Source organism: Mandrillus leucophaeus, unplaced genomic scaffold (assembly GCF_000951045.1).
Source record: "Mandrillus leucophaeus isolate KB7577 unplaced genomic scaffold, Mleu.le_1.0 Scaffold53, whole genome shotgun sequence".
NCBI classification, from domain to species: domain Eukaryota; kingdom Metazoa; phylum Chordata; class Mammalia; order Primates; family Cercopithecidae; genus Mandrillus; species Mandrillus leucophaeus.
Genome location: NW_012105697.1, coordinates 2612982 through 2627008, shown reverse-complemented (window position 1 = coordinate 2627008; position 14027 = coordinate 2612982). Strand labels below are relative to the sequence as shown.

The window sequence follows — 14027 nt, the reverse complement described above, 5'->3', positions numbered from 1 at the left end:
TTTGCAGATGACACCATTGCTTATGAAAAAAATCAATAAATCTACATGACAACTCCAAGAATAAGTGAAATGTTCCAGACAACATGCAAGATAAATGTACAAAACTCAACGTATTTTCAGGTACAAGTAGCAAACAACTGGAAAAGTAAAAGACAAACCAATTTACATATTGTGAAAATGTCTATGAATAAGCTTAAGAAAATACATTCAAGATCTCTATATAGAAAATTACAGGATATTTCTTTTTTTTCTTTTTTTGAGGCAGAGTCTCGCTCTGTCGCCAGGCTGGAGTGCAGTGGTGCGATCTTGGTTCACTGCAAACTCCACCTCCCAGGTTCAAGTGATTTTCCTGCCTCAGCTCCTGAGCAGCTGGGATTACAGGTGCCAGTCACCACGCCCACCTGATCTCGGGTGATCCGCCTGCCTTGGCCTCCCAAAGTGCTGGGATTACAGGCATGAGCTACTGCGCCCGGCCTACTACAGAGTATTTCTGAGAAAAATTAAAGGAGACTGAAATAGAAGTTATGCTAAGGTTACAGACTGGAAGTCACCGCTGTTAAGTGTCAGTTCTCTTCAGATTTATCTGCAGAGTTGATGCAATCTCAGTTATAATACTGACAGGCTTTTTGGTAGGAACTGATAAGGTGACTCTGAACATTTATTAGAAAATACAAATAAGCTAGAGTAGTGAGGCCAATTTTTATTTTATTTGTATTTTATTTTTTAACCCAGGAAAGCATCACCAGGATTTTTTTTTTTTTTTTTTTTTTAAGAGACAGGGTCTCATTCTGTCAACCTGGCTGGACCACAATGGTGTGATCACAACTCACTGCAGCCTTGAACTCCTGGGCTCAAGCGATCCTCCCACCTTAGCCTCCGAGTAGCTAGGACTACAGATGGGTGGGCCACCATGCCCAGCTAATTTCTAAATTTTTTTGTAGAGACAAGGTCTTGCTATGTTTCCCAGGCTGGTCTTGATCTTCTGGGCTTAAGTGATCCTCCCGCCTGGGGCTCCTAAAGTGCTGGGATTATAGGCATGAGCCACCATGCCCAGCCTAGAGTTTGTTAAAATAACAACAAAACTGGAAGACTTAGACTACCAAATTTCAAGACTTCCTCTAAAGCTATAATTAAGACAATGTGGAACTGCTGAGAAGACAGAGATTGATGAAACAGATTATTTCAGAAGGGTACCCATGGTAATTGACTTTTGCAAAAGGTGCCAATAACAACATAAGGAGGAAAATGAAAGACATCTCCCAAAACTGGTGTCACTGTGGGTCAATAATATGGGGGAAAATATACTTCAACCTTTACCTCCTCCATTATCCATAATAAAAACATGAAATAGATCTAACTGTAAAGGGTAAAAATACAAAATAGCTATGGAAAACATGTAAGAAATTCTACATAGGCTCAGCATAGAATAAATAATACTTCTTAGAAGATAAAAAGCATAACTAGGTCAGGCATGGTGGCTCACGCCTGTAGTCCCAGCACTTCGGGAGGCTGAGGCAGATGGACTGCTTGAGCTCAGGAGGTCGAGACAAGCCTGGACAACATGGGGAAACCTAGTCTCTACAAAAAATATAAAAATTAGTTAGGTGTGGTGGCATATGCCTGTAGTCCCAGCTACTTGGGAGGCTGAGGTGGGAGGATCGCTTGAGCCCGGTAGGCAGAGACTGCAGTGAGTCATGATTGTGCCACTGCACTGTAGCCTGGGTGACAGAGTGAGACCCTGTCTGAAAAATAAATAAAAGCATAACCATTAAAAAATGTGATTAATTGGATGTGATCAAACTTAAAGCTTTTATCACCATTATGTAAGTGAAAAGGTAGGTTACAGAATAGAAAATATTTCCAAAATCTGGTGACCTCTCATAACTGGACATGAAGAAAAACCTCTAATTTAAAAAATAATCAGCAAGACTTCAACACACACTTCACAAAAAATATATATCAGTAGTCAAGGGAAGGCATTTTTAAGTTAAATCAAAAGTACAATGAAGTATCATTCCATACAAACTAAGATAGCATATTTTTAAAGACTCAGAGTACGAAGTACTGGTGATGATATGGAATAATCAGAATTAACATTTTGAGTTTTGGTTATTTGCTAACATTTTCCATTACACATTCTACAGTGTCGAGTAAGGTGAGAGCTGCATCTAAAGGACTTCCCGCACTGACTGCACTGAAAGGGTTTTTCACCAGTATGAATTCTATTATGTTGACAAAGTGTGGGCCTTCCCACAGGCATGGCATTTATAAGGTTTCTCTCCACTGTGTGTTCTCTTATGAGTAACAAGGGAAGAGTGCGCGCTGAAGGCTTTTCCACATTCCTTGCATTTATACGGTTTCTCTCCACTGTGTGTTCTCTTATGAGTAACAAGGGAAGAATGGGCGCTGAAGGCCTTTCCACATTGCTTGCATTCATAGGGTTTCTCACCAGTATGAACTCTCCTGTGCAGAGTGAGCTGCATGACACAACAAAAGGTCTTTTTGCAGTCCTTACATTGATACGGTTTTTCTCCAGTGTGACTTCTCCAATGTTCAATCAGGGAAGACAGGCACACAAAAGATTTCTTACACTTACTACACTCACAGGGTTTTTCTCCAGAATGAGTGTTCTGATGTCTAATGAGCTGGGCACTTTGAGTGAAGGCTCTGCCGCACTCCTTACATTCATATGGCTTTTCTCCACCATGAATTCGCTGGTGATCCATAAGGGCTGAGGAACGGCTGAAGGCCTTTCCACATTCACTGCATTCATGGAACTTTTCTCTCATATGTGTACTCTGATGCTGTGTGAGATGAGTCATCTGGCTGAAGGTTTTCCTACATTCCTTACATTTGTAAGGTTTCTCACCCGTGTGAATTCTCTCATGCTGGGTAAGGTGTGCCCTCTGGTTGAAGGTTTTACTACATTCGTTACATTTATAGGGTCTCTCTCCCGTGTGGATTCTTTGATGTTGAATGAGAGTTGACCGACGAGTGAAGGGTTTCCCACAATCTAAACACTGATTGCATTTCTTTCGCGTGTGATTTCTCTTACGGAGAGTAAGCTGCGTATTGTGGCAGTATACATTTCCACATTCCTTACATACGTTTCTTGTACATTTTATCACTGTGTCAAACTGAGATAATACTTCATTAATAGCCCTCTTTGCAGATAACTCCTTAATCTCTGCACCTGGTGCATCTGAACGGGGAAAAAAAACTAATGAACAGAAGCAAGTTAAACTAATGTAACACGCCCGCCTTTTATCTTTTCAAACCCACTTTAGGCACCTACTCAAGAAATTAAGCTACCAGTTTTTAAAGTTATATTGATAAGAATGCTTATTGAAATAGGCTTTACATTGGAAACAAACTAGGTGTCCCTCATCATTAACCATGGTATATCTCTATCTGTAGTACTACTCAGCTACTAAAAAGACTGAACTTCAGCTGTTTTCTGACCTGCAGGATAATGTATTCAGTGAAAAGAACAAGATGCAGACTTATGTGCTAAGTTATACCACAAGTTTCAAAACACAAAAAGGTAAACGATAGTTTCTGTATGTATATGTACGCATTAACCGGAGGAATTAATGTGTCCAGATAGAAGGCACCTCCAGTTAGTTTACTGCAGAAAACAATTTGACATAATATAGAAACAATAAAATCAATCATATAATCAGGGGCAGACAGGGCATGAATTCTCGTTGATATAGACATTTTGAGATTGAAGAGATCGCTAAGCAAACAGGAAAAATAAGAGGGTCAAGTGCAGGCTGCAAGGAAACAGATTTAGAGCTTAAGAAAACATGTACTGTGGGGAACTGCAGAAGCCAAAATGGCATTACAGGAAGGCTGATCAACATCATCAAAAATTAAAGAAAGGCAATAGGATTTGCGACAAAGACGAACATAATACCCTTCTAACCTGTAGTTATTTTTACTGTTTAGGAGCTAAAGGGCAGAGATGATGGCTGTGCTTGATGTAAAAGTTAAGAACAGAACCGTGGTCAATTACAAATGACTGAGTCTGGCCTGTTCTTCATGCACTAAACATGTGGGAATCCCAGTTTTTTCCAGATTGAACTGTGTATGTAGACAGTGGAGAGGGCTAACCTCATGAAGGGTGCAAGAGGAGCTGGTTTTACAGGGGACCTCCACCACAAGGCCTAATGATTTTTAAAATGAACTCAAATAAAAGATTATTACCAAATGTGACGATTCAAGCTCATTGTTCTACATCCTTTGCACCACAGAAATATCCATTTTAGCAAGAACCATAATTAGTCAGATACCAACTACCTTTCAATGTTGTCTTACTCTAATGTCTTGGTCTTACTTTGGTTACCTTTTCTTCATGAATAGTGAGGCCCTGGAATTCTAACACAGAATGTTTCCTGTTTCTCCTGCTACCAATCAATCAGTCCTTCTCTGCTATCCATAGGCAATTCACTTCTTCCATTCCTAAGGGTTCATCACCACAAAACATATAGAAAACACGTTCATCTCCAATTCTGAATTACTATTGAGATCCAGTTACATATTTCTAATGTACAGTTCAAGACATACCTTAATTCTAACAATTCCCTAAATAAATATAGCAGAAATGTACTTCATTTCCTCACTTTCTGTAACTTTAAATATCACCAAGTTTTGAAGCTAAAACTCTACTAACTCCCACACACCAAAATAACCCGTTTTAATCAGTTTCTACCAGTTAATTAGTTTCTACTTTGCACAAGGTTTGTGGAAGCAAGTCTTAATCCCCTCACTCAAATGTAAACTCACTGCAAGTTTCTATGCTTTTAAACAAACTCAGAAAAGAACACAGCAGGCTTTGAGACTGTTCTCCTAAGAAAGGTGTGCTTACAAGGTTGGCCCGATTGACCTCTAAGGAACTTGGGTTTCAGGAGGGTGTCTACCATTCCCGGAACTGGTACAAGTGACTTACCACACCTAAACTATTTGTGCAGGTGATGTGGTTTATGCAGAACACCTACTTTCGTTTTGAGAGTCTGGATTTTCAGCATACACTAGGCAGAGGGTACCTTTATGGCTTCCCTAAGTAAAATTCCTTGGCACTAAGTCTAAAGTTATCTAGCTGCTATCATCTCACACATACCACACAAGTTGCTGCTAGAGGAATTAAGTACCTCCTTTGTGACTCCACTGGGAGAGGAATCTCAGAAGCACATTCCTGATTTCCTCCAGACCTTGCCTTATGAGCTTACCTTTGCTGATTTTGCTTTATATCTTTTGCTAAAATAAAACTTAGCCATTGTGCAGTCAAGAATTTAACCTTTTCCAAAGAGAGGTCTAGTCTTTGCCCTTGGCTCCTGGGAGGTAATCTCTGACACCTTGAAATATCCTGCATGATCAAAGTGTCTCTATTTGCCTATGGGCGTTGGACCACACCAGAGAGTCAAATTATGTGATTTATGTGGGGCTCCAGGTCACATGATATTAGGGCGACCTCCAGAAGGGCTAGAGCCTGAGGTGAGACATGAGCAGTCAGCCATGTCTACATGATGGTGCCCTAATGAGGAGTCTGGATACCAAGGGTCAGGTAGGCTTCCTTGGTTGGTCAAACACTGTGCATATTGCCACACATCATTGTTGGGAGGAGTTAACACTGTCCATGACTCCACTGTAGGGGCATAAATGGAAGTCCTCCTAGACTCTGCCCATGTCTTTTTCCTTGGCTGATTTTAACGTGTATCCTTTCATGGTAATAAACTGTAACCATGAGTATAACAGCTTTCAGTGAGTTCAGTGAAGTTCTGTGAGTCCTCGTGAATTATCAAACCTAATTATCGTGGGGACCTTTGGATTTGCAATTCATGTCAGAATTCAGGGTGGTCTTGGGGATCCCCATACTTTTCAGCTGGCATCAGAATGATGGTGTTCTTCTAGACTATTTACTAACTTTGCAGGCATGAATACAACGATATCATGACTCCTGTGACTACTCCTAGTAAGTCCTTGAACCTGGAGGTGGTCTTGGGGACTCTCAACAGTTGATTAGTTTTAAAAAAGGAATGAATGTTAATGAATAAATGACCAATGAATATACCCATTCAAACAATCAGACCACTATATAAGTCATTTTACAGTAAAGAAAACAACAGTATCAAAGAATCAAATAAAAAAAAAGTTGGAGAAACAGGATACTGAGTTTAAAAAGAAGCTTACCATAGACAAAGAGGAAAGACACACCTGTAATTTCTGAGCCCACAGGCATTTATAAAAGTAGATATAAACGGTGGGTGATCAGTATCCTTTTAGGAACTCAAACTCAAGAAGCCTCAATGTCTACATGTGTATGGAACAGTGGAAGACAGCATCCTTCACATCTTAAAGGTGCTTTGCCCTCTAGAACTGGTATGCCTTTAATATACATGGCTTACCCCTGCTAGTTGATTCTTCATACTCACCTGGCAATGGGACTCTTATCTCTTCTTTTCCCATTATCCAAGGCAGTTTCCTTTTCTCCAACAGTGAAATCACAGATTTAGAAATGGAAAGTCCTGTGAAAATAAATAGAAAGAATTGGCTATGCTCTGGTTACTCAGGTATTCTGACAGATCAACACTGTAATCAAAACACAAGCCATTATAAAAACAAAAAAATCAGAATATCTGGCAGATAGGATAAAGAAAGCTGCTCACTTCAATTTCCACATCTCATGTAAATTCTGAATCTCACCAAAGACTCCCAGTATTTAAAAAAAAAAAAAAGACACGCTCAAGACATGCTGAATTAAGGGCTTTAAGCACTTACCCAGCCAGACCAGGTTCTGATAATTCTCCAACATCACAGTTGTGTACAAATCTCTCTGAGCAGGGTTCAGGAATCCCCACTCTTCCTTGGAGAAGTCAATGGCCACATCTTGGAATGTCACTGATCCCTGAAATGACAAACACTTTCTTAGAAGAGTCCAGGTAAATAACTGGAAGTTGGGAGGAGCTGATAAGGACTCTATGTCTTGTAAGAGCAGTTTATTTAACTTGCTGAAGAACAATACTGTGAAATAGTGTTTATTAAAATTTGGGTATAGAAAAATACTTAATAAGGGAAACATTCAAGATGAACAGGGTGATTCAAAAAACATTGAATAATTTAAGAAATGTATTGCCCAGAGATTGTGTATCCACGTATTCAAAACCAATTTGTAAAGGAACTATCACAGTTGATTTCATAATCTTACATATTCATAGTATGACCACACATTGACTTTGTCGAAAGCCAGTCATGATCAATTCTATCATGGATCTTTAGTGTGAGTATCAGAATAACTTACAAATTACTTTTTTGCTGAAACAAAACATAGTCTCCTTTCTTTAAATCTGGATTGGACCTACAATTTGCTTTAATCAACAGAATGTGACAGAAGTAACACTAACTAGTTCCAGGTGAAAGCTTTAGGAAGGCTTGGCATCTTCTGTTTTGCCCTCATAGGGGCTCATCACACATAAGAAAAGTCAATGAGACATTGCCAATGGCGAGTGAGGGATTCTGAGACTACATCAAATAAAGCTGAGGAACTCAGCTAGCAGCAAAGAACAGTGGCCCAGATATATGACTCCAGCTATTCTAGCTAAATATAAAATATATGAACGAAGAAGTCATCCTGGGGATTCAGGCCCCGGCAGGCATCATAGGATCAGAGATTAATCATTCCCATCCTGTCGAGTTCAGTGTGGATTCCTCACCCATAGAATCATACGAAATAAAGTAGTCCTTGCTCTTGCAGCTACATTTTAGGGTAGTAGATGTAATGGTCCAAAAACTGCAGCAGATGTGTTATTATTTCACCTTATTTGCTTCCATCAGGTGTGCAACAGAAGCAAGGAAGGTTTCATCCTCAGCTACTTTTGAAGAAGCTGGGAAGAACTGAGGATGCCCAGCCTATGGTTAGTTTTCCTTTCCAATATCCTGGGACTTCATCAACTCATAATACAACTACGATTCCCAATTACTCCAATCATATACAGTTGCCCTGTGTCGTCCTTTCCAGATACACCCCTGTACCATCTGTAACAACAGTACAAAGGTCAAAAGCTATTGAAACTTTATCATACTAAACATGAGGCAGAGAAGGTTCCTCTTTTCTCACTTGAATGTGGGGTTTAAGAAATCAGTATTGCTGGGTGCAGTGGCTCACACCTATAATCCCAGTGTTGCTGGACTAAGCTGAGGGTCAGGCTGCTATTTATTGAGGCCCAATAACGAGATGCAGATGAACTGGGGAGGAAGGGAGTTTTTATTTCTGTAGCCAGTTACAGGGAGAAGACCTGGAAATTACTGCCAGACTAACTCAAAATTACAAAGTTTTCCAGAGCTTATATACCTTCTAAACTATATATCTACGTGTAGGTATGCATTCATCTAAAGACAAGTAATTAACTTCTTTTAATCTATAACCAAAGACTGAGTCTTGAAGACCTTCCTCTGGAGCCTCAGTAAATTTACTTAATCTAAATGGGTGTAGGGTGCTGGAGTGATTACCCTTATCTTGTCTCCTGCTAAACCACGGTGGTTTGGGGAGTTCCTTCAGACCTCCAATAAACTTATTTGTGGAGGCGCAGGGAGTTTCTTCAGACCCCCCCAGTAAAACTTGTTTCATCCTAAATGGGTCCAATTAAGAATCCCTTCATTATTTTGTCATGCTTTAAGGCCCAGGAAAGGCCAAGGCAAAACTCTTGGTGGGCTTTTGTTACATTCCAGCCGCTGTATAAGGGTACTGGCTTTTAATATTTAACCTGTCTGTCAGTACTGAAACAGCTGTTACGGAGACCTGTGCTTGGCGAGACGTGGCCTGCCACACCAGCACTTTGGGAGGCCAAGGCAGGAGGACTGCTTGAGCCCAGAAGTTCAAGACGAGCCTGGGCAACACAGCAAGACTTCGTCTCTACAAAAAAATTAAAAAATTAGCCAGGCACGGTGGCTCACACCTGTAGTCCCAGCTACTCAGGAGGCTGAGGCAGGAGGACTGCTTGAACCTAGGAGGTTGAGGCTGCAGTAAGCCATGATCAATATGATGAATTCATGTCCAATATGATCAGTTTACACAAACAATCCACCCATCAGCAGATCCCTGATCAAGAAACTGAGTGTTACCAGCACCTCCAAGATTCCCCAAGATTGCTTCAAGACACACCTCTTGCTATCCTGAATTCTGTCACCATAAATGAGGCAGACTACAGTATTTTTAATGAATATTTTTTCTTGATATTCTTCAGATGCCGGTATTTTCTTTTTCTTTTAAGAGAGAGGGGTCTTGTTATGCTGCCTAGGCTGGAATGCAGTGGCTTTTCACAGGTGTGATCACACTGCACTACAGTGCTGAAATACTTGGCTGAAGTGATCCTCCTGCCTCAGCTTCCCAAGTTGCTGGGACTACAGGGGTGCCCAGATGCCAGTATTTTTTCTACAACTACATCTTCTAAAAGATCACCAAAAGATACAGGTTGAATATCCCTAATCTGAAATGCTTCAAAATCCAAAACAGAATGAGTAAGGAAAATACTGCTTGTTTTCCTAAAAGAAAGAAAATACAGGCTGGGCGCAGTGGCTCACGCCTGTAATCCCAGCACTTTGGGAGGCCGAGGCAGGCAGATCATGAGGTCAGGAGATCGAGACCATCCTGGCTAACACTGTGAAACCCTGTCTCTACTAAAAATACAAAAAAATATATATATATATATAGCCAGGCCTGGTGGCGGGCGCCTGTAGTCCCAGCTACTCAGGAGGCTGAGGCAGGAGAATGGCCTGAACCTGGGAAGCGGAGTTTGCAGTGAGCCGAGATTGTGCCACTGCACTCTAGCCTGGGCGACAGAAGGAGACACCGTCTCAAAAAAAAGAAAAGAAAGAAAATATAAGTTTCCCCTTTGAGAAGAAAATCTATTTTTCAAACAAAATGTCTTGGTGTCTACACTTAGCAGGCTAAGAATCAAATCTGGTTGTATTTGCACAAAATTTCAGAGACCATGCAAACACCCTGAAGAGAACTCTATTTTGGGAAATATAGCCAGCTCATCCATCTTGTCCCTTGCAGCAGACTTCTTGTTCCTCATTTACAGAAAGCCAATAGGTTTTTCCCAGAATTCCACAGATGAAGCCTGTGACTTTATTTTAAGCTGCCCAACTTCAAACTGGAACCTTTGATCCAAAACACTTTGACTAATGTCCTAATAAATGGCCTGACTTTGTTAATCTGGACTTCATGCTCGAGACATCAATCACATTCCCATTCCTCCAAATTTCCAAAGGCAGATTACCATAACTGAGCCTAAATCACTCACTAGCATTTTCTATGCTGCGTCCTCTCAGTCTGGAGCAGTAAAGAAAGTCAAAGATGACGGAGTATTCACCTCTACTTCAAGAAGATGACAGTCCCCGAATAAAGGCTCTCGTCTTCTCCAGGGAAAGTATCTTTGACCCACCATATAGTGCTTAAAAGAAGACTGGTGACAGTGGAGATTCAGATTAATTCATTCAGTGAATAAAGGAACACTAAAGTACAGGACATGGACTCTGAGAGGTCCCGATAGTCCCATGTGTTGCTGAATGAAAAGACCTGAACCTTGTCTCGGTGTCAGTCTTTACCATCCAAGTAAGCAAAAGTAGATGTGCCCAGGACTTAAAACCTATGATGTTGCACGAAAAGAAGATAAAACAAAAACTTACCTGAGACATGGCTAATGACCACTGCGCTGGAACAGTGTCCTGAACAGTGACCGGGTCCTGGAAATGCAGAGCTAAGGAGAAGGAAGAAAACTTCAGTGACCAGATTCTCGAACCCACTGCCACCCATTTTCAACCACGTTCCTAACAAACTCCAAGAACGAAAGATTTCACGGTCAAAAGAAAACACTGTTTAGCGTGCAGCTCTGGTTCCTAAAACTGTAACTGGGCCTTTTTCAATGCCCCAGTCGCCTACTCTGGGATAGAACCATTCACACAAAGAGTAATTTTAATAATGCCCTCCGTGTACACAAACGCCAACACACAGATCACGCGCGCATGGTTGTCAGGCACCCGCCTCCTCCACACTCAGGCCGGGTCGCCTGCACGGATCCCTGGGCCTCCAGCCATTCGCCGGCCACGCCTCCCCGGAGTGCCTCTGAGACAGACGGCCCCGACGCAACACAAACCTCATAATGGCCCAGGCTCCGCGTGGCGCTGGGAAAATACGGTCCAACAAAAGAGAAACGGCGACGCTGCCCACTCACGTGTCCTTGGAGCCCGCCAATCTGAAGCGGCTGCCGCACCGCGTGTGCCCAGTGGTTTCTGGGAGTAGGCGAGGGCTCGCAGTGCGCATGTGCAGCCCCACGCCCCCGCTCCCAGAGACCGGAATATAGAGGCGTCCTCGGTTAGGAGACAAGCTACCTAGGGCACAAAGTGCGCATGCGTACTGACGTCCCGTAGGCCTTCGACGCCGAACGCGGTGGAGGCGGTTCCGCTGGTGATTGAGTACGCGTGCGTGAGCTCTGCCTTGGGGGCGTGGCTTTGTGCCCGTTGGAGGCGTTGAGAGAACGCTGCGCCTGCGCACAGAGAACCAAGCGATTGCCTTCTGAGGGATGAATCGTGGGAGGCTTTAAGAGGTGGGGAAAGGCCTATGATAATACATTGGCGCGGACATGTGCGTCTTAAGTTTGGGAAAGTGTTATTAGAGGTGAGTGGGACCGCCGGGCGTCTGCTTTGGTGTATCTGATAGGCCCCATTCTCTGTGAGGTTAGGCCCGTTCTCCATGAGGTTGTGTGATTTGATGTGTGACCCTATGTGCAGCTCTGTGGGTGTTTTGTTGACACTTGAGCTATAGAGTGGGTCTGCTGTGTGACTTTTTATTGTTTAATCTTTATGAGCTTCAGTTGCTCTTGTGGCAGTGGAACAATATTTCTCAGCTAATGGTGTTGTGAGGATTAAGTGTTCATAAATGTGCCTGGCACAAAATAAGCAATGAATGGAGAAATTGTGCGTCAGTGCATTATTTAGATTACGGGCTTCCGGGTCATTTGATTCTACTTTGTCATTGTTTTGAGCTGTTTATCAACTCACATTGCGGATCGCTGATGGCAGTTCAAATTACTTCTTGTTTATACAAAAGTAAATTGGAGGAGGCTCAGTTTACTTCCCTCCTCCATCTCCATCTGGGAGGAGGCCAGTTTTTGCCTCTTTTGCTACTGCACATCATTTTAATTAAATTTTTTTTTTGTTGTTGTTAAACAGCGTCTCACTCTATTGCCAACACTGAAGTGCAGTGGCACCATCATAGCTCACTGCAGCCACAACCTCTTGACATCCTGGATTGAAACTATCTTCCTGCCTCAGCCTCCTGAGTAGCTGGAACTACAGGTGCGCACCACCATGCCCGGCTAATTTTTTAAGTATAGGTGAGATCTCACTATGTTACCCAGGCTGGTCTCAAACTCTTGGCCTCAAGTGATCCTCCCACATTGACCTACCAAAGTGCTGCGATTACAGGCATGAGCCACTGCAGCCAGCCACTTTCATATTCTTGATCTATACATGTGACGTTTTTTTCGGCTGGAGGAAGTGTTCTCTTATGAGTTAGTCCATGTCACCAGTTTTTCTCATTAATGAGTTAAGTAAAATCTTCAAGCTGTGTTTTTCGCCTATTAGAGTGCCTTGTGATTTTTTTCCTGATAGCTGAATGTGATGTACTTGGTAAAATAAGCTGCATGATAGGTCTTTAGTAACATGGTGATAAGATTTGGTTGTGAGAGGGGAAGTGTTCTATAGTCTGCAAAAAACATATAAACTTAGGCACATTAAAATTTTAAAGAGTTTCTTTAAGCAGGCAGCAGTTCATGAATTGGGCATTGCCAGACCACATGCAGCTTAGGGCCCCTCTGAAGAGGCATGAGGGAAAGGCTTTTACAGGCTGAACTCAGAAACAAGACAAAGAAAATACTTGATTGGTTAGTGTAGAGCCTTATTTGGCTCATTCCAGTGGAAAGCCAATAGTAGGAGGTTAATTGGTGGTTTCTGATTGGTTAAGGCCAGTTACACTGAGTTGGGTTTGGGTTTGCTTAGGTTAAGAATTCAGGATACTGGAGCCATCTCAGCCTAATGACCTCCCAATTAATGGTTTCAAGAAGTCTTAATGGTAAGGTTTCAGTCTTTTGTTTTGTTTTGTTTTGTTTTTTGTTTTTTTGAGACTGCGTCTCGCTCTGTCACCCAGGCTGGAGTGCAATGGTGCAATCTTGGCTCACTGCAAGCTCTGCCTCCCGGGTTCATGCCATTCGCCTGCCTCAGCCTCCCGAGTAGCTGGGCCGACAGGCACCCACCACCATGCCCAGCTAATTTTTTGTATTTTTAGTAAAGATGGGGTTTCACCACGTTAGCCAGGATGGTCTTGATCTCCTGACCTCATGATCCGCCCGCCTCGGCCTCCCAAAGGTTTCAGTCTCTTATCCTGTGCCCAGGGACTATGAATTTCACAAGTGCTTTTCAGTAAAACCCTCCTTCCCCTTAAGTGGGACAGGATGGCAAGAGGGGACCAGAGTTTATTTTCCTTCTTCTAAGTCATTTGGACACTGATAAAACGGCTCTGGTAAAATGGTTTCTCTCCAGAGCATTCAACAGAATGCTCTGGTATATTTCAAAATGGCTACTCTTCCTCTTCCCCTGCCAGAACCAGCTGGGGACTTTTCTCAGATCTTCACTGTGAGAACCTGCTAGAGTCCTTGGAGATGAAACTCACGAAAGTGTAAAGATAGAAACCATATAAGCCAGGAGAGACTGGGGGACTATATTCAGCATCCTTAAATAAAAGAAGTACCATTCTTGGGAGGCCCATAGGAGGGATTCCTGCTTCTCAGTTGTAGGATATTGAGCAGCATCCCTGATCTCCAGCCACTAGATGCTAGGTGCAAACCTGCTAACACTCTCCAGCCCCCACAACCAGTTGTAATGAACAAAAATAATTCCAGACACTGCCAAACTGGGGGCATTATATTAAGTGAAATAAGCCAGGGACTGAAAGACACATATTACATGTT

The 14027-nt window shown here is 42.4% G+C and overlaps 1 protein-coding gene across 4 annotated transcripts; it reads right to left on the bottom strand.

The window, feature by feature from the left end:
• Positions 1 to 1964: 1964 nt before the first annotated feature.
• LOC105551654 (zinc finger protein 14 homolog) lies at positions 1965 to 11471 on the bottom strand. Of its 4 annotated transcripts, none has more exons than XM_011996991.1 (6): positions 11157 to 11471; positions 10690 to 10760; positions 6781 to 6907; positions 6435 to 6527; positions 5300 to 5368; positions 1965 to 3202 (listed from the first exon to the last, which is right to left on the bottom strand). In XM_011996991.1, exons 2-6 carry the CDS (start codon positions 10696 to 10698, stop codon positions 2226 to 2228), a joined length of 1275 nt encoding a protein of 424 aa, XP_011852381.1. In that variant the 5' UTR covers positions 10699 to 10760; positions 11157 to 11471; the 3' UTR covers positions 1965 to 2225. The 4 variants fall into 4 exon arrangements, 3 of the variants coding, with proteins under 3 accessions (XP_011852381.1, XP_011852382.1, XP_011852383.1); XM_011996992.1 differs by having other exon boundaries at positions 11392 to 11465; XR_001007889.1 differs by having other exon boundaries at positions 3121 to 3202; positions 5232 to 5368; positions 11157 to 11317.
• Between the last annotated feature and the right edge of the window lie 2556 nt (positions 11472 to 14027).

Coding starts and splice junctions, on each gene's coding strand:
- LOC105551654 (XM_011996991.1), bottom strand. Junction 5,369..6,434: donor GATAAGAGTCCCATTGCCAG/GTGAGTATGAAG, acceptor TTGATCATGCAG/GATATTTCAAGGTGTCAGAG. Junction 3,203..5,299: donor TAGACCTCTCTTTGGAAAAG/GTTAAATTCTTG, acceptor TTCCCCGTTCAG/ATGCACCAGGTGCAGAGATT.